Below are 17210 nucleotides of genomic sequence, written 5' to 3' on the forward strand. Positions count from 1 at the left end.
ATGAAACAAAATCCATAAATCTTTTAAGAAAAGTAATGTCCTAAAATGTTAATATCTAAATTATCATTCATGTGTGAAAGCAACAAAAAGATATTTTTGGATCAGCAAGATCACTAAGGTACCTTTTTGAAAAATATATTTGAGTAATTTTACCAAATAAATGAAGCTGAAGTTTCTAATTCCAGAATAGGAAACTTGTAGTAGCAAAAGACTGGAGTGAACAACAAAATCAGATGCCATTCATGCTGCTATAACAAAAATACCCTAGCCTGGGGGGGTTTAACCAACAAACATTTCTTACACTTCTGGAGGCTGGGCAGTCCAACATAAGGGCACCTGCAGATTCGGTGTCTAGTGAGGGCCTGTTCCCTGGTTCATAGAGAGTCTTCACATAGTGGAAGGGGTGAGACCCTCTGGGGTCTCTCTTTTTTTTTAAAGGAGAAGAGCAGGATACATGTTATGGCATATGCAGTACATTAGAATGCGATGTGCATTACAGGCAATGAAATTGGACCATTCCCTTACACCACACACAAAGATAAACTCAAAATGGATGAAAGACCTCAGTGTGAGACAGGAATCCATCAGAATCCTAGAGGAGAACATAGGCAGTAACCTCTTGGGGTCTCTTTTATAAGGACACTAATCCAATCCAATTTAAGAGGGCTCAGCCCTTATGACCGAGTCACCTCTCAATAATTCCACTCCCAAAAACCATCATATTTGGTCTCAACATAAGAATTTAGAGGGAGGCATAAACATTGAGTCTATAACACTGAGGAATAAAAAAAAATATGTGAGTGCTATTTTTTAAATGAAGGTTATTAAATAAATAAGTAAGTATCATTAGATAAATCAGAAAGATAATGCAAATATCAATGGATTTATTTATTTCTTAAAGAGACAAACTCCACATCTCTAGATTAAATGACAAAGGCTCCCATTACTTTCCAGTGGCAGTTTTCCTCAGTAAACATGGAATCCCTGTAAACAGCAATGAAATACACTTTTTCACATATCAATTCATAAACACAAATATACACACAAAGACAAACACTAAAAATATTCAAATGCTGGTGAAAATCTAATGAAATTAAAATGGACATACCTTACTGCTAGGCATGTACATTCATTAAGCCTTTTTAAAGTTTCAGGCAATTTTAAGGCTCAGAAACATTAATACTGATATTTATATAGTATTTACAGTATGCCTCAGGCACTATTTCAAGTACTGTGTATAAACTACCCATTTGGTCCTCATAACAGCCTTATGAGATAGGTTTTATTACTATCCTCTCCATGTTACAGATGAGGAAACGTGAAGCACAGGATGGTTAGTTGACTTTCCTGAAATGACACAGTTGGAAAGGATTTAAGACAGGTTTTAATGCGGGCAGTTTGACTCCAGAGTGTATTCCTAAACTGTCTTGGGAATATGGTCTAAAAGCAAATTATAAAACACAGTAAGATTTTTTTATAGCAAGAATTTAGAGCAGCATTACTTATAATAGTAAAAAATAGGAAATAATAGGGTAATGCATCAGTAAATTATGGTGCAATTACAAGATGAAATATTTACTATTCATAGTTACTATTTGAAATTATATCTGAATATATAATTTATGAATAAATTACATTTTTGAATATACCTAAAATATTTATGTTCAAATGTTCAAGGAAAGATTCTAAATAATAATGTTAATTAAAGACCAGATTAAAAGCATTATAAACGTGTCATCATTGTTGAAAATTTTAAAAGAAAATATTCTGTGTTAATATTTATTGTGTTTGCTTAGTAAGATAATAGCTAAGTTTTAATGTTTTTAAATATTTTCCCAATTTTCAGTTAGTTTGCTTTGCTTTTTTTTATTTAAAAAATTTTTTAAAGATTTTTATTCATTTGAGAGAGAGAGAGAGAGAAAGCATGAACAGGGGGAGGGACGAAGGGAGAAGCAGCAGGGAGCACCATATGGGGCCCAATCCCAAGACCCTGGGATCATGACCTGAGCCGAAGGCAAATTTCTAACTGACTGAGCCACCCAGGTGACCCAGTTTGCATTGCTTTTATAATGAAAAGTCTTACAAGTATGTATTCTATTAGATTCATAATACTGATGGCTTTCAATGGATAATTTTATAGTGCACGTGTTAGATTTCCTGATGCTCACTGTTCTTGTCATTAAAACAGAAGTCTTTTAGCTTAAAATTCTAAAGTAGTAAACTCTGAAGACCAAAAAGTTGGGTGGAAAAGAGGGTTGGTTGATTGGTTGGTTGGTTGCAGTGGTAGACAAAGATGTCTGTTAATATGAAACATGAGAATGAATAAAAGGAAACTGGACAACTTGGGTTTCCTTGGAATTCATCAGTAGGTATAATGGAAGTGACCACACAGTGCAGCCATAAAGGACAAAAAGAAAATGCAGATGATTAGTTCACTATACATCTGAGTGATTGCTGACTAATGGCAAGCAGTAAGGTATTTCCCCTCTATTGACTTGATATTTCCCTTTGGCCCTAATTACACCTCCCCTGATAGGTTGGAGCACATCTGTTTTTGCTCTGCACAAATGCTGGTTTTATACATAGTAAATCAGTTACAGGGAATCTGGAGTTTTCTTGTGTTTCATATTCTACTTTCTCCTCACTCCCACCTTTCAGTAAGTCTTTGAAGGTGAGGAGAGAAGCACTCCTGACAAGCCATTTGAGACCTTGTGCTTCAGCAGACTTCAACTGTGCTTATCACAGCCCTGCTGCTCTCATTGGTGAGACTACGACACTTGCCAGGCATGATCATGAAAGCCACATTGTTTAAATCAGATTGTGTTGAGCTCAAATACTCCTTTTACATTGACCAACAGTGTGATCTTCTATATGGCACTTGCTTTGTACTGGCGTTTTATTCCCATTGCTTTTGTAAAAATAACAGGAGGACTAAAGACAATGAATGCCTATTATTTTAGTGTTAAGATTATCTATTTGTTATATAGTACTTTACAGTTTATAGAAAGGACATTCTCATAAATGCTCTCTTACTTTTCTCTTCTCCCTCCAAGCTATTCTTTTCCTTCACTAATTTAGGTTTGATCATGAATTAGGCTGATTTTGATATGTTGACTATTTGTTATATTTCAAAAACATTCGTGTAATTTTTTCCTATCCTTAAATGTAGGAGTTCTTTACTCCTAAACTCCAGCTGGGCTGAGAGTATTGTGACTTCTCTGCTATCTAGACTAGAAATGGCTAAAACTACACAGAACCGACAGGTCTAATGGAAGAGGCCAGAGGAGAAAATAAAGAGCTCATTTGAGACTTTTCCCCACCATCTATGCTGTATCATTTATGTAAGCATTGCTTTCTTCTGACTACCCCAAATCTCGAGGATATAAGTACTAAAACAGCAGCACATTCTATAATACAATAAAAATGATCATATTGATATTTTATCTTTAGAGATTTCCTGAAAATAGCAGCACTCTAATGACATCATCAAAATAATTTTACATTGGTCTTCCAAAGATCCCTAATGCTTTGAAAAGGCAGCTTTGGCAGTTATAGCTGGACTCTTCTCTTAAAGCTGTGGTTTGGGGCCATTGCAAATGGAGATTTTTTTCCTATGGCTGACATTTTGGCTGCAACTGCAACATTTGGCCATGAAGATCATGGGCCATCTCATTAAAACGAATTCTAATACTGAGTTTTGTAGATGAAAAACATCAAGGGGCTTCTTTGTTTTCACAGTTAATGTGATCCTTCTGTCTTGGCCCCTTTCACTATCTTTGTGCTCCACCTGCAGAAGCATGCTAATAAGACTATTACTGAAATAGACATTGATTTCTTGAGCGTAGTATTAGACTATCTTCAGGTTTTGACATTTTGATAGTTAATTGCCTTATAAATTATTTTAACTCTAACTTAACTTCTCTGCAATCAGTGTCTTATAGAGGAAAGAAATCAGAATATGATGGAGGTGAAAAATGTTTGTCTTTTCTAGGACAGAAGGAAAAAATGTGTATATACTCAAGGGAATGTGGCCATACATAATGAATTAAGATAATCTCTTTTTAATGTGTCATGATTTGTATAGACATAACGAACATCAGTGTATTTATATGAATGTTCTTGCTAACATCACGTTTGCTGATCACATTAACATTATAAAATGCTTACACAGACTAACTCTGAGTGTGCAGTCCTTGTTCTCGAAGAATACTTGTTTTTGTTGGGGAGTCAAGTGAGGCAGAGTAATGTAGTAGAAAAAGTACCAATTTGAAAGTTAAAGAGATTTGGTGTCCTGACCTCATTCTGGCACTTCCTAGCTGTGAACAAACTAAATTAGCCTTTCTGATTAATTTGGAAGATTGGAGTATCTGTGTTTTCTAAGGTTTAAATGCCATAATTTTTTGGTGATAACTCACAAAGTCAGGGAAAAACAATATGGTCTCATGAAGTGATAAATTGGAGAGATGTCTTCATCTGAGACCGTTCTGTATGTGATCAGAGACACTCTGGGGTTTTTTTTGACACGTGAATTTTTTTTAAACTACAGTTGCAGTCACTATAAATGTAAAGATTTCTTCATCAAGGTAATGGAATCAATCTGGAGAGAGAAATCAAATCATAACTTAAACAAGTTTGATCTAAATTATTATTACACAGAGGCACCTGGGTGGTTCAGTTGGCTAAGCATCTGACTGTTGATTTGGCTCAGGTCATGATCTCAGGGTCATGGGATCAAGATCCCTTTTGGGCTCCCCAGTCAGCATGGAGTCTGCTTGTCCCTCTCCCTCTGCTCTCTCTCAAATAAATAGTCTTTTTAGGTAGCTAAATAGATAGATATTAAACTATGATAGAAGAGTACCTATACAGATGTAAAGAGAATGTAAACCATTCCCCAGGACGTGGTGGGGAGGATATGTACAAGGAAGGACAACTTACAAGCAGGCGCTCTCCCACCAGCCAAGGATTGTAGGTTGAGGGTCAGGACTCATTAGAGCCAGAGGGTTGCACTGGGTTGCCCAAGACAGAGCTAGTCCACTGTTACGAGGAAAATAGGAAACAACCTTCCAGGATATAAGCAAGTGATGCTGGTGGTAGGGCTCACTGAGAGAGTGGGGTGCTGTTATGGGTATGAGTTTGAGAGGGCCCCAGGATGGTGGTCACTGAGCCCAGGCCGAGACTTCAAGGTCACCAAGGAACTGCATGGTCTGGGCACCACAGGATGTTCTCACACACATCCATCACTGATGGGCCATGCAGCAGGAACAAGACAAAGCAAAATGCAACACTGGGGAACATGAAAGAGAAGCCTCCTTCCCCTTGTGATGTTTCTTTAGCGCCCTCTATTGATAAGATCTTAACAGTGTGCTTTCTGTAATTTCAATAATTTCATAATTGGCCCAATACAATTAGCTCTTGACTCCCATAAAACCACATATGGCAATTTTGAATTTCTCAACTATAAGTGAAGACATTGCTCCCTGGTCTCAGCTATTTGTTCCTATTTGCCCATAAAAAATATATATATACACACATACATATACATATGGTGCCTGGATTTTCCTGAAGTCCATCTAATTATAATGAACTGCTTCAGTCTTGTTATTTGAGTCTAAAGTAAAATGATACCTCTTCTTGATAACCTTCATCTTAATTGAGCTATTGGTATGGCCAGACCCTTGTTAATTTGGAGACTGAAAAGTAGCACGCCCCCTAATGAGTGCTCTCTCAACTACCTGGGGACCCACTGCAAGCCTGCCTAGCTCTATTTCTTGCCAGAGAGAGCAGGCAAATAGAATGGAGATTTTCCCACATCAGCTTCTGGTTTCCAGCAGATTGTTTCCCTATCAGAAACTAGAGGACAGTGGAGCCTCTTGTGTCAACTTTAATTCAGACCAAGATGTCTTGGGGATGCCATTAGAAGTAGGTTGGAAGTGTTGTGGGTCCACTTCTTGCTCTTCAGAGCAGGTACACATTTGGGACTTATATTCTCTCACTGTTTGGTACTGACCTCATCATTTACAGATGATAGTTATTTTCAAGTGTTATTGCCTCTTTTCCATTATCAGGAACACAAGAGCAGCATGCTTAATGTCAGTGCTGATCAAACTGATCACGTGAAACACTTTCTCAGGTTGTGAAATCCTTGAACATAATAGTGGGCATTTGAATCATTAGCAGGTAGTCACCCTCAGTGGTTGTTGAGTGAATGAATAGCATTATGGAATGGTGGTGGTGGTTTCTTTTTCATTTTGTTAGTGGTTTTGTTGTGTTTTTTTCCCCACCATCAGAATTTGAAACTTAAAGAAATTCCAGAGTTTTCTAGGACTTGTTGGAACAGAGTTCATGTAATCTTCATTTATTTGCTCCTACAGTTGCATTCTAAAGCTATTTGAAACTCTTAATCTTCACTGTATACAGATATAATTTTTACATTAGGTTTAAATTGAAATTTTATTGTATTATATTACTTTTTAAGTTTAAAAGAATTATCTCTCCTTCGATTCTCTTTACTCATATGAGCAAGAATTCTTCCTTTGTTGGGGAATATTTATGTAGAATAATAGTTTTGAATACCAATTAAAATTCTTTTTGTGGATTTTACTATTTCAAAGTTACCTGTAATTGTTTTACTCCTTGCATCTTGTCAGGGAACCATCAAAATTAGAAGTATAAAATTGTTAGCTCAACAGAGATCTGGCAAGTATTAAAATACTACCACTATATTTCTGAATGAGGCTTATATCATTTAGAGCTCTAATATTAGAATAAATGTGAACTGTTTTATAAAAACAAAACCTCTTCTTGTTCACAAAATACATAGCAATTGTCATTTTAAATTGGCATAGAATCACATGATCTATAATACTGAATTACACTAATATACAAACCAAACAAAAAAAATAAAAACATGCTCTGTCTTCTAGACTATTTTAATTGAAATAACATTTATATTGATAATATGTATGCACTATCAAAATAAAACTTTTGTTACTATTTTCCATTTTATTGATAATAAAACTTGAGTCATTTAAGCTGTTCTTAAATTGTAGCTTTCACATCATTGTTGCCTTCTTAAAATGTATATGCATCCGCTTGTTGTTACCCCTGTTTTATCTTGGTTTTATATTCTTGTCCCTTGTATATATGTATATACCTTAAAAAGCAGAAATGTCCTTTTGTAAAGTCTTTTTTTCATCTTTTGTTAAGCTTATGAGCCTGAAGTTCTTTTTTATGTCAAATGAATTCCTAATTTTTTAATCTGAAGATAGTTCCATTCATTTTCTCCAGTACACTCAGAATAACTGACCCAGCACTTCACTTATTTAGAAAAACATAAATAAAAGTACTTTGAGTTCCATCCACATCGTCACAAATGGCAAGATTTCTTTTTTTTTTTTTTTTGACATGGATGGAACTAGAGGGTATTATGCTTAGCGAAATAAGTCAATCGGAGAAAGACAACTATCATGTGATCTCCCTGATATGAGGAAGTGGAGAGGCAATGTGGGGGGTTTGGGGAGTAAGAAAAGAATAAATGAAACAAGATGGGATCGGAGAGGGAGACAAACCATAAGAGACTCTTAATATCACAAAACAAACTGAGGGTTGCTGGGGGGAGGGGGGCAAGGAGAGGGTAGTGGGGTTATGGACATTGGGGAGGGTATGTGCTATGGTGAGTGCTGTGAAGTGTGTAAACCTGGCAATTCACAGACCTGTACCCCTGGGGCTAATAATACATTATATGTTTATTAAACATTTTTTAAAAATTTTTAAAAAGAAAAAAAATATTTTGAGTAGCTCAATCATGTCTCAGTATGCTCCGATTCTAACCAACATAGAAAAGACTTCTTTCCTATCCCTTAACTTTTCAATATTATTTGTACTTAGAGTATGTACAGTGTTTCCCTTTTGAACTACAATAGCTGAAACTTCACATATTAATAATTACTTGATAAAGTCAGTGATAATGAAATAATGGTATCTGTTATTATGAGTTAATATATTAATGTAAGGTTGCTGTTTCTTGAATCTCCACAGTGACTAAAATGTTGCTTTTTTTAAAAAAAAAAGATTTTATTTATTTATTTGAGAGAGAGTGAGCGAGAGAGAGAGAGAGAGAGCACATGAGCAGGGGGAGAGAGAGAGGGAGAAGCAAACTCCCCTGCTGAGCAGGGAGACCGATGCGGGGCTTGATCCCAGGGCCCTGTGACCACAACCCAAGCCGAAGGCAGATGCTTAACCAACTGAGCTACCCAGGTGACCCCTAAAATGTTGCTTTTACAACAGTTTTAAAGCCATTCCTTTTATACTAAACATGCTGTGTTCAGATCTTTTTTTCCCTTTAGAACTCAGTTTTGGGTGAACCAGTCATACACATATATGAAAATATATATAAAATATGTATATACAACAGAATGTGAAAACTTTCCATTTCGTTCCGAGAAAATGTTCCATTATATTAATTCATAATTGACATTAATATGAACAACTGGAGGGGAGAAAAAGTCACAGTACCACTAATTCTAATCCATGATCCTCTTTTGTTTTAAAAGGTTCTTGACTCAGCTAGCCTTGTTTGTCAACTGCTATTTAGTCACTATTTTTTTTTTTGGTCACCATCTTGGGTAGCTTGTAACAGAATCTACAGGGTAGGTTATAAAACTCATTGCCATCCTGTGTTCCCTTTAGCTTTAATAAAGGCATGTTATTTACTAGGCTTTAATTTTAGGTTTAAATTTTTCTTTCTGTTTTTAGAATTAGAGATAAATAGAATTTAAAATTCTTTGCTATGGATATTGCAAAAATAGCAGAAGGATACCCTTAATACAAGTGATTACCAAGTCATCTTCTAGCTGGAATAGAGTTGTTCTTTTGCTGCTAAAATGACTTTAAGTTTTCCCGGAGAGCTGTGCCTTTCAGAATCTCAAATCTACTACTGTTTATCTAAACGACATTCTAAATTGCAAGAAGATTTGCAGGACTGCCTTATATTTCATTATACTATGTAGTTTTAATGTGCTATGTAACATCCACTTAATAAAGACCTAGGTTTTAAGCAACACAAAATGAAATTGATCAAAAACAAGTTGAAACTTAAGGGTTGAAACAAGATAGGGTAAGCATAATGATTAAGAATTCAAATCCTTCTTCTGCCAAGGCAATGACCTTGATCTGTTTATTTTGACTTGCTTTCTCCTCTGCTGTGCTGGCTATGATAACATCTACTTCAGGAACTTGTTATAGGGATAAATGATATAATGAATGTGAAGCATGATTGACCCTTAAACAATGCACTGAACCACGACACAGCTGAAAACCCATGTATAACTTTTGACTCCACAAAACCTTTAACTATTAGGTAGCCTACTGTTGACCAGAAGCCTTACCTATGAGATAGTTGCTTATCACAAATTTTGTATTTATAGTGTGTTCTTATAATAAAGCCAGCTAGAGAAAAGAAAATATTAGTGAGGAAATCCTAAGGAAGAGAAAATACATTTACAGTACTGGACTCTCAAAATTCTGCATATAAGTGGACCCATTCCATTCAAATCCATGCTGTTCAAAGGTCAACTATTTAGTATTGTGCCAGACATGTGGTAGGTGCTCTGTAATATTGATGTTCACTTATAATAATAAAGATGTATTTTTCTTACCGTTTGATAATTTTCTTTTTCTAGACTGTACTATTAAGTAGCAGTAGATAATACAATGCTTTAAAATGATAACATCATAATATCACACAATTTTACTGAATGAGCAAATTTACTTTTTACAAAAATATGTTAAATAACTTCCCTGGAACTTTGCCTAGTATTCTTAATGTGATTTCCTGCAGTGGCTTGATGTATGACAAAGTAATGAGTACAGAATTAGCATATAAAGCCAGGCCATTTTATACCCCTTCTAATTGACTTACTTAGTCAAGTGCCAAATACTACAATATAAAGGTTCTAGCACATTATCTCTAAAACAGGCAGCAAGGTTCTAGTGGAGTTTCTTTTCTAAGTCTTTCTATTAATTTTTCAAGATCTTTAATCTGTTAAATCCTGATGGCTTTTCTGGTAAAGTCAATGTTTTACTCATCTTTTGTATTCCAGCAGACCTTGCACATAGCAAGTATTTGGCAAACAAAATTACTCAAGAAGAGGAATCTGAGAAAATGATTTGCAACTTAATACGGTGGATTTAATTGGTATTTTCTTTTTTGTAAACACATCTCCAGTCTAGTATTTCTGCCTTTCCTCCTTCTACCCCACTTCTAAGTGCTTCCAGTGCCTAAATACAAGAGCTACTCTTGTTCATTACCAGTGTGTTCTATGAGGCCCTGAATGTTATAATGTATAAATATTGAGCCATTTATATATGACCATTACTTTCCTATTTATTTATACTTTGGACTCTTGAAATATTTCAATTTGTAGAAACTATGAAGGTTTTTTAGCTTACTGATATAGATACATATATCTGTATCAGTTTATATGTGTATATATATATATATTTATATATATGTAGCCTTTAGATTGTTAGATTTCTTTTCGCATACTGGTTTAGATTAATATATCCTTTAGATTATCATGCAATCCATGTATCTTATTTAGAAACTCTTTAAGAATTAACTATATTATCTCCCCGCCTTGAGATAAAGAGAAAATAAGAATGAAAATGTACCCACACATGAGAGGAAAGGAATAGCTAAAAGATTTAAATATGCCCAAAAGTGTTCTCTTTACTTTGAAGCAGCAGTAATTTGAAATGCAGCCAGTTGTTGTATGTTAAGTGCTACCATTCTGTCCTTTGCCCCATGGCTGCTGGTGAATATTTTCAACAGGATTTTAAACACACACACACACACACACACACAACTGGGATCCCAGGTTGTGTTACATAATATGTGAGACCTAGTGCAAAATAAAAACACCAAGTCGCTCCTTTGTTCAAGAAAAATGGAAAATTCCAAGACCGTAAGAGCAGAGCATAATACTAAGGGCAGACCCCTGTGCAACTGCACAGGGCACATGCCCACATCTGGCCCTGTAGGATTCCCAAGTTCTGGGACATGGTCTTCCTCTTGGTACAATGCTTAGCAATTCTTTGGGCTAAATACTTTCATTTCCGAGCATTGAGATTTGAACATCAGAAAGAATAAGGTGATGTTAACTCTCCCATCATGGCCATGCAGTGTGGTCACTAATCATTGTAACATGGTCAACAAAGCCGTGGAATGAATAATGAGAAAATTCATCCCATGAGTAAGGATTAAGCACTTTGAGGGTAGTGAAAGCAACAGGGGAAAAATAAGCATTTATTTAGTATGTTCTTTGGATAGGAGCCATATTAGACTGTCTGTTTATACATTAACCTGATTTGCCATATAAATCATATAAAGCAATTTTTATTACCCCATTTTCTACTAGAGGAAATTGAGCCTCAAGGGTATAAAGTAAGCTGCTGACAGTTGCACAGCAAGTAACTGGCAGTGTGGTGATTGCCCACATCTGTCTTCATATCAGAGGCATGTTCTTTCCAGGGGTATTGGTATTTTGATGGCTGATGCAGAAAGAAGTGCGATTACAAGCTAAATTTAGTTTCACAGTTTGTTTGGTGGGAGGAAGCTGAACCCAGCACAGACCGAGGGGCCATGGGCCATGTACAGAATGCAGCAAATAAAAAGAGAGTCCTTATTATCCTGACCAGGCAGAGATAACTGTGTCCCTTAACAACAGAGCAATGCAGCGGTCACAGAACAAATGTGACATGTTAGAAATGGACAGAAGATGACATTTTGATTGTTGCAAAATAATGGCTCTTCCCACAATGAAGGTAAAATAATAATAACAGTAATAAATAATAAACCAAATGATGGACACCAAGTTTCAGTAAGTACAGCTGAAAGAATCTGAAACATCTAAGGGCCAGCATATTTAAGGGAGTATACTCCAAGATTCATTCAGTTATGTTCCACTTTCTTCATGATTTTACCATGTCTGACTTTTAACCTTATCGTTATGGAGGTGGCATTTTAAATCTATTCTATAAGCAGTATGAATGGATTTATCCTAACCTAAAGTACTGGCTTTCTGTCCTCAGTCCAGGCACTGTGCTAAGTGTTAAAGCTCATTAGCTCTTCAGTTTATTCAGCTTGCATTTATTGAGTACCTTACATGTTATAAGGTCTCTCTACCTGCTATGGGTGATAGGGTGAAGGCGGGGAGTAGGAGAAGTCATAGATGAGTAGGACATGGATCCTGCCTCCAGAGGACTTTAGAATGAAATTAGACAATTTCAGACTTCAGAGAATGCTGAGGAACCAGTTTTGAGGAAGTGGCGAACTTTGCCTGGAGGAGGTAGGGAACTTTATACGAAGGTAACCTTGAGCGATAAAGTCCAGACAAATAAGTAGGAGGAGTTCACTGAGAAGATTTGGAAGATTCTTCTTCCTGGTCATTGACTGGATTTTTTTTTTAAACTTTTCTGATCATGGTCATCAGTGTTTTAGAAATTACTGAGTTCAGTTCAATCCAATGGTTGTTATCAAGGATTTCTCAGATTATTAAGCTTATTAAATCATTTGACTTTACATCTGATGAATCAAATAAGAGAAACAAAACAAAACCATAACTTTCTTGAGTACTTCAATGTTTAGTTCCTATATGCATAATTTAAAATATAGGGGTGTGTGTGTGTGTATTTTTTTCACCTGAATACCTTTCTTATGCAGATTTTGTAGACTAAAATGTCAACTACTTCTACTATTGTTTTTATTTTTCCTTGTAAGAGAGTTAAAACAGAAAGTGATTCATATGTTGCACACAACATGTGTTTACCATAATTTTTTTCTTTCAGTGTAAAACTCTTTCTGGAGTCTGTGACCACATCATATCCCTGTCATCGGATCCTCTGGTTTCACAGTCTGCACACCTGGAAGTTATTCAGCTGGCAAACATCAAACCAAGTGAAGGGCTGGTAAGAGCTACCATGTTTGTCAAAGCGACCATCCATCAGAGGCCAGCTAATGATGTGGGCAAAGCAGCCTCCAAATATGGGAATCCACAAATTCTAACAAACTTTGAATATTTTGGTTTTTTTTTTCTAGAGATAAAGTAGTGGGAGTTTGTTACTCTGAGAATTTTTATGAAGATACATGAAAATGAAAGAGAATTTTAAATGGAGATTTATAAATTACCTTGTTTACTTTGGTATTAAATTAGCATTATTATGTTCTTTCACCCCCTACCAAAATTCCTTAGGTTTATTAATTTAGGTCCTTTCTCTTTTCTTTTTGATAAGTCTGGCCAGGGGTTTATCAATCTTATTAATTTTTATTAATTCTTTCAGAAAACCAGCTCCTAGATTCGTTCGTTTGTTCTACTGTTCTTTTGGTTTCTAGTTCATTGATTTCTGCTCTGATCTTTATTATTTCTCCTCTCCTGCTGGGCTTAGACTTTATTTGCTGTTCTTTCTCCAGCTCCTTTAGGTATAGGGTTAGGTTGTGTACTTGAGACCTTTCTTGTTTCTTGAGAGAGTCTTGTATCACTATATACTTTCCTCTCAGGACTGCTTTTGCTGTGTCTGAAAGATTTTGAACAGTTGTGTTTTCATGTTCATTTGTTTCCATGAATTTTTTCAATTCTTCTTTAATTTCCTGGTTGACCCATTCATTCTTTAGTAGGATGCTCTTTAGCCACCATGTATTTGAGTTCTTTCCAACTTTCCTCTTGTGGTTGAGTTTTAGCTTCAGAGCATTGTGGTCTGAAAATATGCAGGTAATGATCCCAATCTCTTGGTATCGGTTGAGACCTGATTTGTGACCGAGAATGTGATCTATTCTGGAGAATGTTCCATGTGTACTAGAGAAGAATGTGTATTCTGTTGCTTTGGGAAGGAATGTTCTAAATATACCTGTGAAGTCCATCTGGTCCAGTGTGTCATTTAAAGCCTTTATTTGTTGATCTTTTGCTTAGATGATCTGTCCATTTCAGTGAGGGAGGTGTTAAAGTCCCCTACTATTATTGTATTATTGTCAATGTGTTTCTTTGATTTTGTTATTAATTGGTTTATATAATTGGCAAAGTTCCTTAGGTTTAAAGGAAGTTTGAGAGTTTTATACTAAGAACCAGTGTTATCTGCCCATGCAAGTAGGTGTTTTGTTTGTTTTGCTTTGGTTTGTTGTGGTTTTAACAGGACTCTTTTTCCTTAGGTTGTGTAAGCTAAACAAATGCAATATTGTTTAAAACTCACATCCATTCTTTCTTACAAGGGTGAGTAAGCAGGTGGATTTTGCCAAAACTAGGCCCACATCTAGATGTAATTTTTTTATTATGTAATAGTAAACATAATCATCTTCTATATTTTGTTCAGTTGATTAAAAAATGTATTGGTTCTAAATTTAACCCAAAGGAGAGTTTTTTTTAGTAGTTCTCTAGAAAGAAAGCATATAAAATTAATAATAATGAGAGAAAGAGACAGAAAACAAGAAACTGGCTAGAGAACATCTTACCCACTACATAACTATCGCTTGTTAGGTCAGTGCTGCAGTGTTTCTGCTTTCTCCCTATGGATGAATTTTCCTAGGATATAATTACTGATATTTTAGAAAATAGAAATCTTAGAAATAATATAATTCAGCTACTATAGTCTTAAAGATCTCCAAGTTTAACTTTTTATGTGGCTTTTCTTCAATTCATAACACTGAATTTTCAATATGAGGCCATCTATTCAATAGAGTGACTTTTCTGCTGACACTTGGCAGATTACTTTTTGATGACTATAGTTTCTCATGCTTTTGTGGCTTTTATCAGTGTTTTCCTGGGAAGATGGAACTCATGATATCAGACATAGCAAGTATGTCATCATCACAGCCTTTAATTATAATATCTAATTTTAATTTAAGAGCTTATTTTTTAGCATTTATAAACTTATTTGATTTTAAAATTTTTACTATTTTACGATTTTAAATTCTTACTATTCCTTTTGGTTATCTTTACATAGTTCAGTTTCATTTAAAACATCTTTCAACCTATAATATTGAAGAATTTTCCTATCTCTCCCTTCTCAGTAGTTATAAAGGAAAGGAGGCTCTCTCAGCATGATTTGTAGAGTGAGAAATTCAGAATTAATATATATTATATTAGACTAGGAGTTGGGATACCTGGATATAAATAATTTACATAAAATATAGCAGTGAGTGTGATCCTGAGGAGGTAGGGGATTAAAGTTAGCCTCCTTGGCCTTGCTATTTTCATGTGTAGAATGTTGGGGGTGGGAAGGGAGGGTGGATTAGATCAACCTTAAGGCTTCCTCTAGTTCTTTGAGTCTGTGGTACTAAGGACAGTATTTGGAGAAAAGAGCCTAATTTTTTCCCCCACTAATTTCCACTGAAATCATGGGAAATAGTAACCATATAAAGTAAGTCAATACAGTGTTAATTAATGGATGTTATGAAATCTTGATTTGTTTTTAATGAAAGGTATAGCCTTGGACACATCTTTTATTTTTTGAATTTGGAAGAGGTAGATATGGGTCCGGTCTTTGAAACAGTCATGAACTTAAAATGCTAACAACCAGATTCAGTTAGTCTGAGAAAGAGCTGGAAGAGAAAAGAAAATACTTGAGTGCTTATCATTTGCCAAGCATTTTCTCACAACTCTTTAGAGTAGAGACATTCTTATTTTGCAAATGAGAAATCAGATCACCAATTTGCCCTGTGTCACATAGGTAATATACAATAGAGTCAGGGTTTAAGTCCAGGTAAATCTCCATAAAGTACACCTTAACAAAGCTTATCCCGTATTTAACTTTGGAATTGTCAAAGGGAAATATGAGATGTTTAGGAGGGTAACATTAAAACTGTAACTACCTAGTGAAATCATTTTTAAAGGACAATTGGCAGCACTTCATTGGGAAAATATTTCCAAGGTAGGAAAAGAAAAACCCAAAATGTTGAGCATTAATAAAAAGTGAAATAAAAACTATTTCTTGTGATTCATGTTAAAGAGATGCCTAAATAGAAATTTTTTTATGATTTTATTCAAGTCATTTTAAAAATCAGATATCATTAAGCAAGTTTAGTCAGTCACATTTGAAATGAATAGATTTGAGGATTTTGGTAACATTTAGCATGTTCTTAGCCATAGGAAATGTCTATACGGTAAATGAAGGAAAGAAGTAGAGATGGGAGAATGCCAAGTTAAAGGAAGTTTAATTAGTTTAAAACATCTGCAGAAGGTCTTCTGGCAGTTTCAAAACAACATTTATCATAGGCAAAAGGTAATTGCATGGTTCTTCCACTGATAAACTGGGTAGATTGTTCATCGGCTTTCTACCTAATTAGTCAAATCCCCTAAGGTTTCTTAGCTTTGAGAGTTCTAAGCATTATAACAAATGATGGGAAATGTACTCGTTATGATTAAAATATGCAGCTAGCTTCTAAAATGCTTTTAAACAACAGTGATTAGCAGAAAATTAAAGGAGGGAGAATGAGAGGTATTGGAACCTATCGAAACTATTATCAGAACCAAGAGATGAGTTGAATAGAGAGGAAGGGGCTTGAGGGGATATTCTTGGAGAAGCCTCTTGGCCTCAGAGAGCTCTTTTGCTGTTAGACACTTGGATTATCCTCAGATGTGCCTTATTTTATTGACTCGACTGTGAGGTTGCTTTGGCTCCCATTGGTTAACTGACATTTGGAGACCGAGTGAAGCAAATGTCATTTGGGCAAGCTAAGCAGGAGAGAGGGAGCTGTTCAAGTCAGCTCCAGAACCAATTAATTTGGTTTGTTTTTTTAATAAAGAAGAGAGAAGGAAGAATAAAGGTTTTGATGAAATGGAAGACCAGATTTGTCTCAGTTCCAGAAAGAGCCATTTGAATTACCTGTCCTCCTACTGTTTCACCCTTTTTCAGAGGTGAACAAGTGATCAGCTCTAATTCTGTAGCCTCTTCATTATTTGGAAGAGGATTAATTTGAAACTTCATCCAAGCAACTTGCTTCTTTTATTTTCTTTGGGTACCTGAGTTTTTTGGCCATTTTTCTCATTAATACTACCAGAGGAAGATAAAAAGAATAAAATCAGTTTTGATCATTAAAAGCATTTACAACAAATGGTTTATTAAGGTTAGAAATGAAAATATTACATAAAACAATATCTTTGTTCTTTGTGGCAGTTTTAAAATTGCTTTGAGGTTGCTAGAATTGAACTCTGTATACATAG

General features: G+C 35.3%; 1 protein-coding gene across 5 annotated transcripts in view; it reads left to right on the top strand.

Moving 5' to 3' along the window:
• CNKSR2 (connector enhancer of kinase suppressor of Ras 2) overlaps positions 1–17210 on the top strand; it is a 279802-nt gene that overhangs the window by 120237 nt on the left and 142355 nt on the right. For all 5 annotated transcript variants that reach the window (XM_032840743.1, XM_032840740.1, XM_032840741.1 and 2 more), the window contains exon 6: positions 12847–12966. In XM_032840743.1, the coding sequence (XP_032696634.1) occupies positions 12847–12966 (120 nt within the window). The remainder of the gene's footprint in view (positions 1–12846; positions 12967–17210) is intronic.

Source organism: Lontra canadensis, unplaced genomic scaffold (genome assembly GCF_010015895.1).
Source record: "Lontra canadensis isolate GAN:19392208 unplaced genomic scaffold, GSC_riverotter_1.0 scaffold116, whole genome shotgun sequence".
Classification (NCBI taxonomy): Eukaryota; Metazoa; Chordata; class Mammalia; order Carnivora; family Mustelidae; genus Lontra; species Lontra canadensis.